This window comes from Mustela erminea, chromosome 17 (genome assembly GCF_009829155.1).
Source record: "Mustela erminea isolate mMusErm1 chromosome 17, mMusErm1.Pri, whole genome shotgun sequence".
NCBI lineage: Eukaryota > Metazoa > Chordata > Mammalia > Carnivora > Mustelidae > Mustela > Mustela erminea.
The window spans coordinates 16,557,751-16,576,645 of NC_045630.1; the positions used below are offsets into that span (position 1 = coordinate 16,557,751).

The window sequence follows — 18,895 nt, forward strand, 5'->3', positions numbered from 1 at the left end:
TCTTTTTAAATTATTTTTCCAGTTTTATTGAGATATAATTGACACATAACACTATATAAATGTAAGGTATACAACATATTGATTTAATTAATTTATTATAAAGTGATTACTACTACCATAGTCTCAGGTAACACCTCCATCCCATCACATAATGACCATTTCTTTTTTGTGGTGAGAACATTTAAGATCTGCTCTCTTCACAACTTTCAAATATATAATACCGGTTTATTGGGTATAATCACCATGCTGTACATTAGATTCTCAGAACTTCTTAATCTTATAACTGGGAGGTTTTTTTTTTTTTTTAAAGATTTTATTTGTTTATTTGACAGACAGAGATCACAAGTAGGCAGAGAGGCAGGCAGAGAGAGAGAGAGAGGGAAGCAGGCTCCCTGCTGAGCAGAGAGCCCGATGCGGGACTCGATCCCAGGACCCTGAGATCATGACCTGAGCCAAAGGCAGCGGCTTAACCCACTGAGCCACCCAGGTGCCCATAACTGGCAGTTTTTATCCTTTAATGACTATTCCTCCCCCCCCCCCCAACAACAGTACCCCAACACATAGGCATTGTAACCACCACTGTATTCTGAGCTTGGCTTTTTTAGATTTCTCTGAGCTTGGCTTTTTTAGATTCCACATGTAAGTGCTATCATACAGTATTTTTCTCTGACTTATTTCACTTAGATTAATGCCCTCAGCAGTTGTCCAAATTGTTGCAAATGACAGAATTTCCTTCTTTCTCATGGCTGAATGATATTCCATTATATATGATATACCACATCTTCTTTATCCCTTTATCTTTTAACACTTAGGTTGTTTCCGTGTCTTGGATATTCTGAATAAATGCTGCACTGAACATGAAGGTGCAGGTACCTCTTCTCTAAGCAGCTTTTGATAGTTATTAAAGCTCTTCTTTCTTTTTTCAGTGTTAACATTAGTTTCAGGTATATAACATGGTAAGAATTAGATGTAATAATATAAAAACGTGCCATAGCTCTACACACTATGCTCTGCTTACCACATGTGCATCTATGATCTGTTACCATACAGACACTTTTACAATACCATTGATTAATATCTCTTCTTTCCTGAAATGCTCCTTTAATTTTTGTGGCCCTGTGTATATATATCTGATTTTCTCCTCGGTGTCTTCTCTGATGGTTTGTATTCCAAAAGTTTATGTGTTGGGACCACTTCTCACTTTCTGAGAAATTGCTTTTACCTAGAGCTTAGGCAGTTTCAAATCATCTTTATGTAAGATTTCCAACTCTTAACCACTAGCTCTGACGTATCTTTTAAACTGTAGATCTCTATTTTCATCTGTCTACTATCTCAGTTATCCTATAGATACCCAAAATGGTTTGTCATCCAAATGCCTATCTTCTTTTTTTTTTTCCTCAAGTTTTTTCTTTTGTGTTTTTTCAGGTCAGTTAGTAGTATCAGGAACCATCCTTCTTTTTACCTGGGCTCAAAATCTGGGAGATCTTTAGATCCCTTAGTTCATGTTTCATTGTTTGTCTAGTCTTTCTTCTTTGCTTCTTGGTTTTTGCTTCTTGGTATCCCTCTCTTTCCCATATTTCACCTGCTTTTTTCTTCCATTGCTACTGCCTTAGACTTTCAATATGCTGTGTTTATTTTTTTTAAAGTATTTAGCATATTGTGTTCTACTTTACCTAGTGACTTCTTGTTTGAGTCATCATTTCTTCAGAGCCTGGCATAGTGTACAGAGCAGAAATCCAGTGATGTTCATTGAATGAATAAAGCTTGGTAACTTCCTTAATGATGATATTAATACTCTAGAAATATTTATGGTGTGCCTCTTTTATACAGTTATAAGCAAGGTGGCTAAAACCCTGACTTTACATTCATATGGGGAACAAGTGACACAGATAACTAAAACATAAGGTAGAAATATTAAGTGCTATAAATGGTTTCATATAGAGTACTGTAGGATTTTAGAGGAGGGAGTGATAATTTCTACCTGGAGAAACCAGGACAAAGCATAAAAGAGGTTAGGTTTGATCTAGACCTTGAAGAATAGTTAAGATTTGGAAATTAGATTTTAAAGGTGTGGCTAGGGTGGGGGATTCTAGTAGAGGCAATAGTTATAAACAAAGGCAAAAGATGAAAGAAATATTGAGGTCCCCCAAATGAGTGATTATAATAATAAATAATTCATTCTGGCTTTGAAAGTCAGATGAAAGTGAAAGTGATTTTCTTCAGTTTGGAAGATAAGCCTAAAAGATAGTTTGGACCATTCTGCGTACCTTAGAGACCAGCAGAGGATTATGAGCTTTATTTTGTGGCTGTTGGGAAATCTTTGTAAATTTTTAAGCTGGAGAATCAGATTGATGCTTTGCGAAGATTGATAGGGCAGCAGTTTGTAAGATATTTTAGAGAGATGAAAACTTATAGATTGGTAAACCAGTGAAGAGTTCACTGAAATAGTGTAGGTAAAAAGATAGGAGAGAATGAATGTAAATGAGGTTGTGATAGTGGCATTGATTGAATCAGATCACTAAACTGATGGGTAGAAAGGAGAATGTAAGAATGTTAACTCTGGGGGCGCCTGGGTGGCTCAGTGGGTTAAAGCCTCTGCCTTCAGCTCAGGTCATGATCCCAGGGTCCTGGGATCAAGCCCCACATGGGGCTCTCTGCTCTGCAGGGAGCCTGCTTCCTCCTCTCTCTCTCTCTCTCTGCCTACTTGTGATCTCTGTCAAATAAATAAAATCTTTAAAAAAAAAAAAAAGAATGTTAACTCTGCTAGGACAGGGATTTTTATTTTCCTCATGACACCTCATTCCAGGTGTCTAGAGCAGTGCCTGGCACATAGTAGATACCCAGTGAATATTTGTTGAGTGAGTGATAACTGAGATGGTAAATCTGTGCGATTTGGCTACTGGCAATGGCATTAAAAGAAGTGTAAAATGTGAGGACAGCAGGCTTTGGGAAGAAATGAATTTTGGACATTCTGATTTTGTGTTAGGAGACATGTGGCTGACAATATAGTTTTGGGAGATATCCACATGGAAATAATAAAAGCCACGTCAGTGAATGTGAGAATATATTAGTGCAGTAATTTATAAATGTGAATATAACATGACATGTTCCAAATTAGATCTTCCTATTTTATATGTTTTATACATTTAATAATTTCAATTATAATTTATGTTGTAACAATTTTTGCATATTAAATTGCCTTTTGCTGATGGGGTGCTTTTGAATTCTATGAAAATTGGCCCATGCATAATCAAAATAGGGTTTTGTATTAAGTTTGTACAAGGGTACATTAATTTTGAACTTTAATATATTAAATTATAAGAAGTTGTGTAAGAGTTTTTATTGACTTTATAGCTTATTTCTGTCATCAAAAACAGAGCTAGGTTGGTTTATTTCTATATGGGGCTAGAAATGAGCATTAATTAGATGGTGACTCTTTGTATAGGACACATGAGAATGCTAGCTGCCCTCTTGAGGTTTATAATTTGATTTGCAGAACTGCCCTGAACACTTCAGTATCATGAAAACAAGCCTGATTTCTAAATAATGAGACAAAAACCAGGTCACAGGTAATGACCTGTACATTATTCACAGAATACTCAGTATTTCTGGTGAAAAAATTAAAAAGGTAATGCATAAAGAGGAAGTAGAAACTGAAAAAGAAATAATTGAAAAAGAAATAAGTTTCTGGCGTACTGTAGATAAGCTCATGATGTACATATTTTGGAAAATATTTCAAAATTCTGTTATTCACAAGTTCCATTTAGAAAAGTTTTCAGATTAAAAAAAGCTGGTGATGTAAACTTTATCTAATTATTAAACACTTTTAATAGAGATTATGATTTTTTTCAAAGATTTTGTTTATTCATTTGACAGAGACAGACACAGGGAGAGAGGGAGCACAGTGGGGGGAGTGGGAGAGGGAGAAGCAGGCTTCTTGTGGAGCAAAGAGCCTGATGTGGGGCTGTATTCCAGGACTCTGGCATCATGACCTGAGCCAAATGCAGACACTTAATGACTGAGCCACCTAGGCACCCCAAGATTATGATTGTTTTGAAGGTTTATGATAAATATTCCTTTCCCTTCCTCTTTAAATGCCTGTTTGTTTCATTGCTTATTAATCAATAATTAGATTCCAGTGTGCTGACTTTGAATATTGAAGTCAATGAGGACAACATGGGTTAGATATTTTATTGATGGAGGTATTAATATTTATAGTATGATATATATGAGGCTAATGGCGATTTGATAGGAGGTATGAGTTTTTTTCTCCATTTTTTCAAAATTTTATTTAAATTCTAGTTAATATACAGTGCAGTGTTGGTTTTAGGAGTGGAATTCAGTGACTTACAGACAATACCCAGTTCTCATCATATCAAGTGCCTTCCTTATACCCATCACTCATCTAGCCCATCTGCCACCCTTTCTATCCATCACTTCTCAGTTTGTTCTTTATCTTTAAGAGTCTCTTGTGGTTTGTTTCTCACTTTTTTTTTTTCTTTTTTTCCCCCCTCTCCCATATGTTCATCTATTTTGTTTCTCAGATTCCACATATGAGTGAAATCCTATGGTATTTGTCTTTCTCTGACTTTTTTCGCTTAGCATAATACACTCTAGCCCTATCCATGTTGTTGTAAATGGCAAGATTTCATTCTTTTTGAGGGGTGAGTAATATTCCATTGTGTATATATACCACCCGGAAGCAGGAATTTTTTTTAGCTTCTGATTTGAGTTTGTGAAAAGGCCTGTGAAATGGCTTGTGCTTTGCAAGGGGGATTAATGATGATGTACTATGTGTTATTAAAAATTAACAACATAAGAAATTTGAAATGGCAGTATTATTGAACATACATGTTAGGTTTGAGCTATACCCTATATCATACAACAGATATATATTTGTGTGTGTGTGTGTGTGTGTGTGTGTGTATGTGTGTATGTGTGTGTATAGTAGAAAGTTTAATATAATTAGGAGACCTTGTTAAAAAAGCATATGCAAACTGGGATTTGCATTATTTTCTTAGGAGTCTGTCGATTTCCCATGAGAATTAAAAATAGAGTATGTTCATGACAGGGATTTTCTGAAAATGTCATAGCATATTCTAGATCATCTAGATGACTGTCTTATAAACTAGTAAATGCCAGGAGATTGCAGTAACCATGTTTATACTTGTTTGGTCATGTTGGCTCTAAGTAGTATTGTACTACCTTATGAAGAGTTAATTGGAACTGAGGTATATCTAATGCATAAATGATTTATTTATGTCCAAATAGTAGATCGCCAAATGATGCCACAACCCAGTGTATGATCTAAGTTTTGTGGTATTTCACATTAATTAGCTAACATTCTTTGAGTATCTTTAATGTTCTAAATACTCTTCATGTATAACCACGAGTTATCATTATTATAAGGATTTGTGTTTTAAGAGGTTTTAATTCTTGAAATAGACCTGTGAGATATGTGTGATCACTTCTGTTGTACAGATGAGGACATTGTTATACAGAGAAGTTAATTTTCCCAAGCTTACATAGCTATTATAGTAGGGTTGGTCTTTATACACATTGTCCAATTCCATAACTCCTACCCACTGTACTATGCTACCTCATAGTAGGGAGAGGTAGTAAGAGGATTATATCACATCTAATAGTCATACAGGCATTCCAAATTTAGAAGAGCAGATACAATGACAGCATTGTATTCGTGTTGGCAGTTGAGATTTTGTTTCAGCAAACCTTTCTATCCTGCATGTTAATGTTGGTTGAATAGTATTGGTTTTGTGCTTGTGTTCGGATTTAATTTGGAAGATTTTACTGTTATATGAGTTGTTATAAGCACTAAAGGAGTTTTGTCTTAGTACATATATTTCAATAACATGACAGAAACAATTTAACACTCAGATTACAGTAGAGATGTTGAGATAAAAGATTGCTTTGAATCCTTTGAAAATCCAAGAAATTTATTGTTGGGTGTGTGGGAGGCTCTGTCAGTTGAGTGTCTGGCTCTTGATACCAACTCAGATCGTGATCTCAGGGTTGTGACACTGAGCCCAGCTTCGGTGTCTGCCCTTTAAGGGGAACCTGCTTAGGATCTGCTCATCCACCCCCGCCACACCATGCTCTCTCTCAAAGTAAATAAATAGATCTTTTAAAAAAATCTAATCTATGTAATGCACATGAATGTATATTGATTTTTATTATACAAATTCAGAGGTGTTTTTATTTTGTTTATTTTAGGCAGGGAGAGGGAGAGAGAATCCTCAGCAGGCTCCATGCCCAGTGCAGAGCCCAACACCGGGCTGGATCACAACGCTGAGACTGTGACCTGACCCAAAATCAGTGTCAAATGCATAACAGACTAAGGCCACCCAGGTGCCTGCAAATTCAGAGTTTTATATAAAGTAATGGATATCCTTAAAGGAAAATAGCATAAATTGAGGAACCTCTTTGAATGTGTTTTTTTATGTATTTGGATTTACTATTCCTAACCCAGGCAAGTGCTTTCATATTATAAATACATAGATACTAATGTAGACATTACTTTGTAGGGTTTTTTCCCCTTCTTAGTTCCTAATTGGGGGCTATTCTCATGTCACAAGAAAAGAATGGTATCTATCCTGTTTATGGAGTTTTGTAGACAATATAGTAAAAAACTTAGAGGTTTCTATTCAGAGGAAAACCGAAGTAGTATGAAGCAGAAAGAATTGTCCCAGATTTTACTGAGAGTTGTGTTGATTGAAATGAAATTATGATTCAGTTTTACAATAAAAATGAAGGCTATCATTTTTCTTTTTATAGAATTTTAATCATCTTTTAAAAACTTAATTTAGTAAGCTTCCCTTTTGCAAATTTAATTCATTTTCGTAATATGTCAGTAAGTTACTGCTTAGTATCCTTTTGCAGTGTGCTTTGTTCATTTTTAAAATAATTTTCTTTGAGGAAGAAAGGCTTTTGAATTCAAGAACTATTTATTGAGCTTCTATTATGTAGAAGTCATCCTGCTTGTCATTAATGGTTTATTTCGTTCTTGATAGCATTATTTAATTTTGGTACACATGCCTGTTATACTCCAGAAGTAGAACTTTATTCAGATATTTGAGTCTTCGATATTACCTGTTCCCATAATAGATTTATTTTTGTAAACATTCTCTGCCTGGGTTTATGTGTTTCTTCTTATATTTTTCTATCTAGAGATTTACTTTCCTCTAAGTAATCTATTCATTTACTCTCTTGAAATATTTTATGGAAGACTCTAACATAACCACCACTCTATACTTGTGTAGGATTTTTAATATGAAATTCTAGTCCAAACTGACAACTTTCAGATGTTTGATAAAATCTTCTGGACTAGCTTCTTTTTTTAGACCAGAGGTTAGTGGTCCTTGAGACATCTGAAATTGTAAAGAAAATAGTGAATGTATATACTTTGATCTTCAAAGAAGTTCCATACCTTTGTCATATATACTTAGGGCTTTTGTACATAAATAAGTTTAAGAATTAGTGGTCAGTAAACACTAGGCTGAGCTTCAAAGGTAATCTTAGAAAAGTTGTGATCCAATAATGAAGGTTCTGTAAAAAAAAAAAAAAAAAAAAGATTTCTGTTTGTGTGTTTTTAGATACCTCTTCTGACCAGTTCTTCTTCTTCTTCTTCTTCTTTTTTTTTTTTTAAAGATTTTATTTATTTATTTGACAGACAGAGACCACAAGTAGGCAGAGGTAGGCAGAGAGAGAGAGAGAGAGAGGGAAGCAGGTTCCCCGCCGAGCAGAGAGCCCGATGTGGGACTCGATCCCAGGACCCTGAGATCATGACCTGAGCTGAAGGCAGAGGCTTTAACCCACTGAGCCCCCCAGGCGCCCCCAGTTCTTTTTTCTGATGCTGATAACCATTTCTCTGACACCAATTGGGTGTCTAGTAATTCACTTTAATTCTGATACAAACTATCCAGAGTTAGCACAGACCCCATGGATAAGGGCTTAGTCCCCCAAGACTGCCCTCACTTGAGATGCCAGCTATAAATGGGGTACCCAGGATACCCATACTTCTGCCTGGGTGACTACAAATCTTTGGCCACTGGTGATTGAATTCAGTCCCCAGCCATTCCCTCTTTCTCAGAGATCTGGGGGTGGGGCTGAAAGTTTTAACCCTCTAATCACATTAATCAGGTGGTCAGTTTTTCTGGGGACCAACCACCACCCTGAAGCTATTTCGCACCCCCACCCCCCACTACCCACCATGAACTGTCTCAGTGTATAAAAGAGAGTAGATTCTAAAGGTTTCAGAAATTTGTGCCAGGAACCTGAAACAAAGAGCAAATATTTTTTTATTATACCACAATTGCATTACTGTAGTGTCTCAAATTTTATATAAATAGTGAATCTTACTGAATGTTAAGGTTTTAAGCATGTGCACTCTTAAAATATTTAATTATACATAGTTTTCCTATGAAGATGTTTTTTAAAAAAAGGGTTAAAATGAACAAAAATGTATTGATTAAAAATTTTAATTTTGTTTCATTGGGAAACTTTTTTACATATGTTGTCAAGCTTGGTTAGTCAGAGAACTAACAGATTGGTCACTGGTCTAAAGCAAATGATAAATTCACTTGGGAAGAATATAATTTACTAGATTTGAATATAGACGGGTTACCCAGAATGTTTATTTCCTTTTTTTGGGTGGGGGGTTAAGCTTGAAAGACTCTAGGGCAGTGGTTCTGGGTGTGGGGGTGCTGTGTTGATTTTGACCCTCATGGGACATTTGGCAGTATATGGAGATATTTTTGGTTGTTACAGTTTTGGTGGAGGTGTTGCTACTGGTATCTAGATGAGCCTAGTGAGTCTCTTGATGCCAGGGATGATACTAAAAATCCTATTATGCACAGAGCAGCCCCTCAGCCTCCCCCCAGACAAAGAATTATCTGACTCCAAATGTCAGTTGGTGAGGGAGGTTGGAGGCCACTTTGGGAATCACCAAGTGTTAGGTGGTATTTGAAGTTTCGAAGCTTTGGGACTGGATATAGCCACCTGTTTAGGACCAGCTCTTCAGCATTGGAGCCTTATCCACTCAGTTGATTCTACTATATTGATAGGTGTGGGGAAATGATTTTCATTACTGCTCCCAAACCACTTACTGGGAGACCAAACTGCAGCCATCCAAATTACCTAAATATTATTGGTAGTTAATTCACTGGTTTGGAAGAAAAACAATCTATAAATATATTTATAGTCCTGCACTCTTATGGAGGACATTCCACACCTTCATTGAAGACTGTATCCAAGATAAAAAGAATTCCGGAGATTGTCTACGTAGCATGTGCGTGTACTTGACACTACTGAATTGTTAATGTGAAAATGGTTAAGATGGTAAATTTTATGTTACTACAAAAAGAAAAAAGTTGTATCCATTGTTTCATGTTTTCTTTTTTTTTTTTTTTTAAAGATTTTATTTATTTATTTGACAGAGAGAAATCACAAGTAGTCGGAGAGGCAGGCAGAGAGAGAGAGAGAGGGAAGCAGGCTCCCTGCTGAGCAGAGAGCCCGATGCGGGACTCGATCCCAGGACCCTGAGATCATGACCTGAGCCGAAGGCAGCGGCTTAACCCACTGAGCCACCCAGGCGCCCTGTTTCATGTTTTCTTAAGCACTGTTCCATATATACCTTTTGGACCATTGTTCTCAGTTTCTCTCGCTATTTTTTTTTTTAGTCAAGAGAGTTTATGATCTCTCAGGAGAGTTTTCATTCTGTTCCCAATGCCCTTTAATTTTTAAAGTGTACATATTAGTCATTTTCTTAAAGATTGGACAATACTGGGTTGATATGAAAGTATAGTATTTGGGTTTCAGCTTACTAAAGTTAATTGAAGTATATTACTAAATTCTCAATTTAGTAGTCTGGATTGTGTAGTTTGGATATTAAAAAAGAAGTAATTGTTTAGCATCAAATGCTGTTAGTTTAAAGATTACTCATTATTTCATGCACTTTTTTTTTCTTTTAATAGGCTTTCAAGGATATGCTGTATTCAGCTCAGGATCAGGCACCTTCTGTGGAAGGTAAGATGTACTAATCCCTAATTTAGTCACATAAAATCCCTTTTTAAGGGAAGATATTTTAAACTGCGTAGTAGAAAACTAATAAATCCTGCCCTGTTATACAGATCTTTTATGCTTTTGAAAATATATGTTATGATTACTTCATATTTCAGTCAGCTTTTTGTTTGTTAAGCTCACATTTACCTAAAATAGATCCCTTACAATGTCCTTGAATCACCTTAGCATTGTGAATCACAGATACTGGTTTAGAGTCAAAGTTCTTATCTGTATCATCTCCCTTCCCCCCAGTATATTTTTATATCTGTCTCTCTATCCATCCATCGGTTCATCCATCCATCCTTTAGTAAATCCTTAGTCCATAATTAGTCTGGGCAATTTAGTTTTTCCTTTCTATTTATGCCATGTTTTTTTAGATTGGGATTAGTAAACAAAACAATGAAGCGTATTTACTGTGTATATGTGTGTAGGTGATATAAACATGTATCTAAATGCATGTGCACACTTCGGCAGTCAAAAAATTGCTGATCTAAGGGCAGTAGTTGTCTCTCCAGTTACCTTTATTGAGCTTTTCTGTTATCTCAGCTTCTGCTCACTAGCTCATTCCTTATGGGTTTAACCTTTGGTAGGTTTGGACAGCTATAATTTAAAGTTGTAAGAGTTCTTATGTCATTAAATAATGGAGCTAATTCAACAGTTATTTCTTGAGAGAGTATTTCCTCCGATGCTGGGTAATCTTTTAAAATTTCATATCACCTTTTTCTCAGGAAGGATGAATGTGAAAAAGTATATACCAAGAATAATCTAGATCGTGTGTATAGATTAATATATTTATAAGACACCAAACTGGAATTCTGTGAAGTCATTCTAGTGACAGGCTTTTGGAGGCTTATTTTTATGGCATGTAACAGATGCTTAAGTTGTTTAATATAAAAGTATAGGTCTATAATTAAAAATCTCATTTCTTTGCCGAATCACTGAATTCTACTCCCGAAGCAAAAAAAAAAAAAACAAAACAAAAAAACCACAACTCATTTTTTAAAATTACATAGAATTCTACATCTTTCATCTGCATTCAAAATGTGCTTCCTTTAACATCTTGAAATCCTTACCAGGGTATTAGCACTTGGGTATTAGTTTTATAATATGTCATTGAATTTTGGATTATAATAATATTTAATTTATTATTAAAATATATTTAATTTTCTAATGTTTAACAGAAAGTACTTATTTATCAAAATGTTCTTTATGTCTTAAAGAGTACCTCTCAAAATATTTTAAAAATAATTTTCTTAAAATTTCATTTTAAGAGAAATAAAATTACATGGAAGTTTAACTGGTTCCCTCATCCTGTGTAATTTTTTATTATTGGTTCTTTTAATTTTATTATCAAGGTTGGGCTACTTATCTTTAGTTTTTCTTGTACGTTTTATCACCCAGTTTGTAACCAACTTACTTTGACATGTTCTGGTGATCCTCATTCATCCCTTCATGCCGGCTCATGTTGCTAGTGATTTTCATACACTTTTAACTGTTATTAGAGAGAAACTGAATTCTGTGATAATATGTTAAAATGCTTATAATTAAGAACTTTTTTTATCTCATTGCTCAGAGATGTTAACTTTGGGCCCTGTTGTAAAGAGAGTATTGTGGCTGATCATACAGATGTATATGCTGCTTTCATAAGGGAAATATTCTGCGCTTGTTTGTTCTTTCTAATCTCAGATTGGAGCCATGTAACTATATCTTCTTAAATGAATTCTTCTCTTTTGAGGTACTTAAGAATCGAAGGTATTGGAAAGTGGTTTACAGAAACACTATTCTGTGTAGTATTGAGGTTAGAAGATGTTATTGACTATAATTTTGTCTCATTTGATTGTGATACTATATTAATTTACTTTCTTTCTGTGGTGTTAAATTTGAATGATAATTTTTTTTTTTTAAAGATTTTATTTACTTATTTGACACAGTGAGAGAGAGATCCCAAGTAGGCAGAGAGGCAGGCAGAGAGAGAGGGGGAAGCAGGCTCCCTGCTGAGCAGAGAGAGCCCGATGTGGGGCTCGATCCCAGGACCCTGGAATCATGACCTGAGCCGAAGGCAGAGGCTTTAACCCACTGAGCCACCCAGGTGCCCCAACTTTAACATTTTTTAAAGGCAAAATGTTTGCTAGGCCTTGATTTTGTTTTAAAATAATGCTTTTTTCTCTTTTTCTTCACCTTTTTTTTTTTTTCCCCTACACCTTAAGTTTTTAGTAGACTTAAAACTTTTGGTGCCAGTGAGCAAGTTTTTTCTGTCTTACAACTGAAGTATATCCTAAGTTGATAGTTCTCAATTGTGCTGTATGTTTAATTCAGTTTACCTGTGTTTGTTTTGTTTGTTTTATACAAATACTGATACTTTGTTCCCATCTCGAACCAATTAAAGTAGGATCTGGGAGTGAAGCTCAGGCATTGATAGTTCTACACTCTCCTAGGTGATTCTAATAAATAGCCAAAGTCTAGAACCCCTGCCATAAATCTTAAATAATTTTAGATCAATATGATTAATGCTAACTTCTTTTAGATAGTAATTAGCCAGTAGGTTTACAAGATTCTTAAGTTCATTGATAATTAGATTAATCTATTAGAATACAGGAGCATTTGTTTTTTATAGCATCCAGAGGACGTTTATATTTTTCAAAATGTTTATTGTATTGAATCAAATCTAAGTAATTAAGAGCTGTACTGAATAATTACATGTGTTGAATGGTTATAAGGTACATCATTATTCAAGTTAAAAAACATTTTTGCTGGGGTGCCTTGGTGGCTCAGTCAGTTAAGCATCTGCTTTCGGCTCATGTCGTGATTGCAGGGTCCTGGGGTTTAGCCCCACATCAGGCCCCCCGCTCAAGTGGGGAGTCTGTTCCTCTTGATGCCCTCCCCCTGCTCACTCTTTCTGTCTCTCAAATAAATAAAATCTTATAAAAACAGAAAAATTTTGCTAACTTATTACTTTAGATGAGTTATAGTAAAATAAATAGCTTTCTCGTTCAAGGTGACTTGAAATGGGTTCTGTAAGAGTGAAGTGGTTTATTTGATAAAAGGAATAGTATATGAAACTTTGTTGATAAGAAGTTGACCACAGACACAATTTTTTATACCAGTGAGTCATTTTCTCGCAACTGTGTAGGACATTTCAAGATAGTGCCTTTACCCTTTGTTAATAAAGTGGGCTTTTTCCTCACTTAAAAAAACCCCACCAAACAAAATAATTTCAGTGCATTAAGAAATTAAGACATTTTCACCTGAAGTTGCTTTTTTTACTCAAATAAATAAGCATTCAGATTTATGGTATTTTGCTGCATTCATCTTTCAGAGTAAATTTCACGTGTCATTCATTTATATATTGATTCATGAAAAATAAAGGGTCTCTTTTTATTTAAAGTAGATGTCTTATAATTGTAATTAAGAAGTGCTCATATTCCAAAACAATATACATAAGAAAGCTTAAGGACTTATTCTTAGGCATTCTTTATCAATTTATTTTTAATCTCTTTTGATATATATCATTACTTACTCTTCTGGATAATCTGTTTTTTTGTTAACTATTTACATTTGGAAATATTCTGTGACTTAGAAGATGACTTAAATTCCATGTTAAAGCTCATAGGATTTATTGATTTTTTAAATAATGGCATTAATAATTAAACATTTTAGTATTTAAATTGGCATTTTTTTTTTCCTGCAGAAAGACTTGTAGAGCAGCATACCATGACAGTAGAATGAGAATATTAAAGTGACTAGAATTGTGGATCTTTTTTAAAATTTTTATTTTTTTTAATACACATGTTTTTAATAAATAAATGAAAAAAAAAAATATATATATATAATTTTTTTATCCCCAGGGGTACAGGTCTGTGAATCGCCAGGTTTACACACTTCACAGCACTCACCATAGCACATACCCTTTCCAATGTCCATAACCCCACCCCCCTCTCCCCACCCTCCTCCCCTCAGCAACCCTCAGTTTGTTTTGTGAGACTGAGAGTCACTTATGGTTTGTCTCCCTCCCAATCCCATCTTGTTTCATTTATTCTTCTCGTACCCCCTTAACCCCCCATGTTGCATCTCCACTTCCTTATATCAGGGAGATCATATGATAGTTGTCTTTCTCCGATTGACTTATTTCACTAAGCATGATACCCTCTAATTCCATGTGGATCTTTTTTTAATGTCAAGATCAGGTATACACTTAGAATCTGTGGAGTCAGTCTTTTGTAGAATAGTGTTTCAAGGAATTTTTGGAAAGTGACATGAAAAACTGTTAAACTCTATTGTGTTTTTACAATTCCTGCTGCTAGTGAGGTACTGGGTATTTGGGACAGGTTAATTGAAGCTGCTAGCTAATGGTTCTCAGCAGAAAATCAGTGACACCTTAACAGGATTATTTTGAGACAAAACAGTTTAGTATAGATGTGAAAAGAGACCACTTAATTGCAATACCCATTTGACGTAGTCAAATTTTCAATAATAGAGAACTAGTGGTAAATATAAAATGATGAATTAATTTTTTTTTTTTTTTACCTTTTCTTTCATGCTTTTTGTCTTTCCCCATTTGGTATCTCAGCCACTTTATGAAATTAATCTACTTGGGTAAATAGTCACAACTTTTTTGGGGGGGAATTTCCCCCTTTCCCACGGTACTTTTGATTTACATAGTTTATATAGATATAAATTTATATACTAATATTATTTATATACTATATTAATCAATTTTTGTTTTTCTCTGATTTAATTTCAAGTAAAGCTTCAGGCTTTGACATTCTCTTTTTAAAATATACTTTCTTTTGTTTAGAAGCATTACTGTTTTCTGCTCTTTACTTGTGACAGCAAAATAGCATCTGACAGTCAACCTAGGTCACAGAATTAAGAGATCATTGACATTTCTAACTGAAAGGGACTTCATAAGATCATTTTGCCTCACCCTCATTTTAGATTTGTGTGATCTGAGACCACATTAATGTTGCATGGCTCAATAAGGACAATCAGGATCATTAATGTTGTATGTACCTAAAAAAGAGAGAATTCCAGAGGAAAAAACCAATATTGAAACATAAAAGTGACTTTTTTATATTGACTTTGCATTTTTATCCAAATGATATATTTGAATGCAATTTTTAATTGGGTGTGTGTGTGTGTGCACGCGTGCGTGTGTGTGTGTGTGTGTGTGCGCGTAAAAAAGATTATTTATTTATTTATTTAGTCGTCAGAGACCGAGAGAAAGGCAGAGGGAGAAGCAGGCTCCCCACTGAGCAGGAATCCTAATGCGGGACATGATCCCAGGACCCCAGAATCATGACTTGAACTGAAGGCAGATACTTAACCATCTGAGCCACCCAGGTGCCCCGTAATTGAATATTTTTTTTTGAGTCTCTGTATTTTTAAAAGATTTATGAAGTGTTAATAGTGAATAATACTGAACTGTATGACTTGCTGGGGAAAAGCTGATTTTATCTTTTAAGAACTCTCTCTCTGCTCATTTTTGTTGTTGTTGTTATTCCGCGTGGTTCCCAGAAGTATTGGGGGCAGTTTATAGAATTAAAATTATTGGGTGATACGAGTTACAGGGGTTAGAATAAGGGAGAAATTAAGATATAATAATACTATAAAGCTCCAGTAAATTTAGTATGTAGACTTAGATATTTTAAAGATCTTAGAACAGAAAAAGAACATCAGGTAAAAATTAAGGAAATCTAAGTATATTATAGACGTGAGTTTATAATAATGTTTCAGTTTTGGTTCATTAATTGGGACAAATTACCAAGACGTTAATGATAGTGGAAACTTGTGGGGGGTATATGCGAACTCTGGACTATCTTTGTAACTTTTTTGTAAATCTTAAACTATTCTGAAAGAAAACATTTATTTAAAAAATATAGATGCCTTAAGGTTTTATACAATTGCTAGAAGCTAATTGTAAATTCAGCTCTGAATTTTCTGGGGTTAAGGAGATAGATGAGAGAATGATTAACATCACATAAGGTAGATTTATATCAGTTTCTCAGAAAGAGTTCAACTGGGGCACCTGGGTGGCTTAGTCCTTAAACATCTCACTTCAGCTCAGGTCATGATCCTTCAGGCTCCCTGTGTAGCAGGAAGCCCGCTTTTCCCTCTCCCACTCCCCCTGCTAGTGTTTCTCACCCCTCACCCCCCGCTGCTATTGTCTGTCAAATAAATAAATAAAATCTTAAAAAAAGAAAAAATAAAATCTTAAAAAAATAAATAAAATCTTAAAAAAAGAAAGAAAGAAAAAGTTCTTCTGTTAATGACCATGAGATTTAAGAGAAATTCTTCCTTTGGACCTTCATGAAGAGTATTAGGTGTGGTGATTAGTATCCCCAACAGCAGTTTTACAAAAAGCATGACAGTGGAGTTTCATAAGGCTCCTTTTTACAGTCCAAGGGTATAATGTAGAAATTTATTACTCTGACCAAAGGACCCCAAATAATCTGGTCCTGGGGTCATGACCTTACCTTTTACCATTTTCTCCCTTGGTTACTAGGCTCTAGTCATTTTGCTTTTCTTTCTAAACCTAAATTAGGTCTAGTTTACTCTTAGAACAAGGCTTTTTAGCTCTCTACCTGAGGAGAATCATTTAATTCTTGTGGCTATGTCCTTCAAAGGGCATTGTGAATATCCAATCTTATATAGCCACTCAGTCACTATAAATTTTATCATGCCATTTTATTTATTTCTTGGCATATTATTTGTCACTTTCTGGTATCTTATGTATTTATTTTTCTCATTGATTTATTGGTTTTCTTTTCTTTTTTTTTTTAAATATATTTGCTTTTTATTTTTTAAAGATTTTATTTATTTATTTTACAGACAGAGATCACAAGTAGGCAGAGAGGCAGGCAGAGAGAGAGGAGGAAGCAGGCTCCCCACTGAGCAGAGAGCCCGATGTGGGGCTCGATCCCAGGACCCTGGGATCATGACCTGAACTGAAGGCAGAGGCTTTAACCCACTGAGCCACCCAGGCGCCCCAGATTTATTAGTTTTCTTGAGACCAATATAAGTCCCTTTAGACCAGAGATTTTTGTCTTTTTTTGTTTGATACCTTGTATCTGAAATACCTTACGTATTTATTGAGCACATCAATGAGTAGGAATAAAATGAATCCTTTCCCTCAATCTTCTTTGAAGCCAAAGTACTATTTGTGGTGGAAAAAAAAGGAGTAGATTGGCCTAGCTTGCTTCTTGTTTTTATTTTTGTTTTTTGATTTTTAACTTAATCTTGAGATGCAGAATTTTGCCTTCTGGTTAGATGGCTAAGCATATTATTCGTTGTTGTTTTATAATGCTAATGCTGTAATTTCATAAGGTATAGTCTGAGATGACACATGTAGCATTTCTTTAAAACCAGTAGAAAAGCAGATGAGATCTTCATTTAAAGATTTTGTGTTTTTGTGGCATTGTGTTATCTTGATGCCAAGCGTTGAATTTCATTTGACTGCTGAGAAATCATTATTTTATAAGCTGTTGAGTGACTATTTTTGGTAAGACAACCGGCTTATTTTTGTGGGGTTTTTTTTGTGTGTGTGTTTGATATGCTTTCTTTTGAAAATAATGAAATAAGCATAAATCTGAAAAATCATGTATGAATTATTAGAATTTTTTAATATATTTCAGCAGAATATTTATTCAGTGGAATATATTTTTTAGATTATTTGTTAAAATGGAAAGATTTACTGATGCTTTGTTTTCCTTTCACACTCTGCCTCTCCTTATATTCTTTTTGATGGGGAGTTTATATAGCTAATATTAGCCTAGTACAGCTCTCTGACTCAGTTGGCTTAATATAACTGTCTGATTTTCTGAAGCGGAATGAATAGATACAGTTAAGGACATAAGTCAGTGACCACAACTACACCAGTCTCTGCTATTCTGCCATGTCTTTTGTTTTCCTGTGCCCTCCCCAGTCTTGTAAACAGGTTTTGTTGGATCATTTTTGCTTAGGTTTCCTCTGCTTATTCAGCTTGGTTAGCAGATGTGTTACAGTCTCCCTAAGCTCCTTAGAATTCAGCTCTTAGTGGCATTGATGATGAAAGTATGCTTGTAAATTATTCATTACGATTATATGCTTGAATGGACAGAGTCCACTTCAGGCATCTTCTTCTACCTCACCTCTGTCCCCAGGTCTTTGTTGTTTTAACAGATGTGAGCTTGCTTTTTAGTTTTAGAGAATGGAAGACTGAATTGCATTTCTAAAATTCATGAAGTAGTTTTTGCATGTGTGTGATTACTGTCAAATCTATGCATTCATAATATATTACTTTTCTCATATTTATAATCTTGTATCTCCCCTTCCTCCCAGTTTTCCATTTTGTGTATCATTATCATCCTTAAAAATTATTTATATGACTCTTCTGAACTGGAAATAAAACTATTTTATATTTATAATAGGGAGAGCTCTGTCTAATTTGCTATATTTTCAGATTGTCTTTTCCACTTGTCTGTTAGTACTGTTTAGTCATTTATTATTGATTTTCAAAAATATTTCTGCTTGTAATGGGTTAATATTACATGAGAAGACTATATACCAGCGACTAGTAGAGAGTTTAACTGAAAAAATGAAATACTGATTCATTTGTAGTCGTTGCAACCTTGTTTTTAGAGCCATTGAGAAATACAGATGGCTAAGAGTGAAAGTTGAGACAAGAGCCAAGCCAACAAGATAATTATCATCTCTATATCAATGATATACTTTTTAATCCTCTCATTAACTTCTTTAAGAAAGGATAAGATCTGATTGATATTCAAACCATGTAATAAAGTTTTCGTTCTTTTTTTCTTCCTTCTTTCCTTCCTTCCTTTCT

At 34.7% G+C, this 18,895-nt stretch overlaps 1 protein-coding gene across 1 annotated transcript in view; it reads left to right on the forward strand.

Annotated features, from left to right (window-relative positions):
- XPR1 (xenotropic and polytropic retrovirus receptor 1) overlaps positions 1-18,895 on the forward strand; it is a 239,905-nt gene that overhangs the window by 19,996 nt on the left and 201,014 nt on the right. Inside the window, exon 2 of the mRNA XM_032319240.1 lies at positions 9,990-10,041. Within this exon, the coding sequence (XP_032175131.1) occupies positions 9,990-10,041 (52 nt within the window). The remainder of the gene's footprint in view (positions 1-9,989; positions 10,042-18,895) is intronic.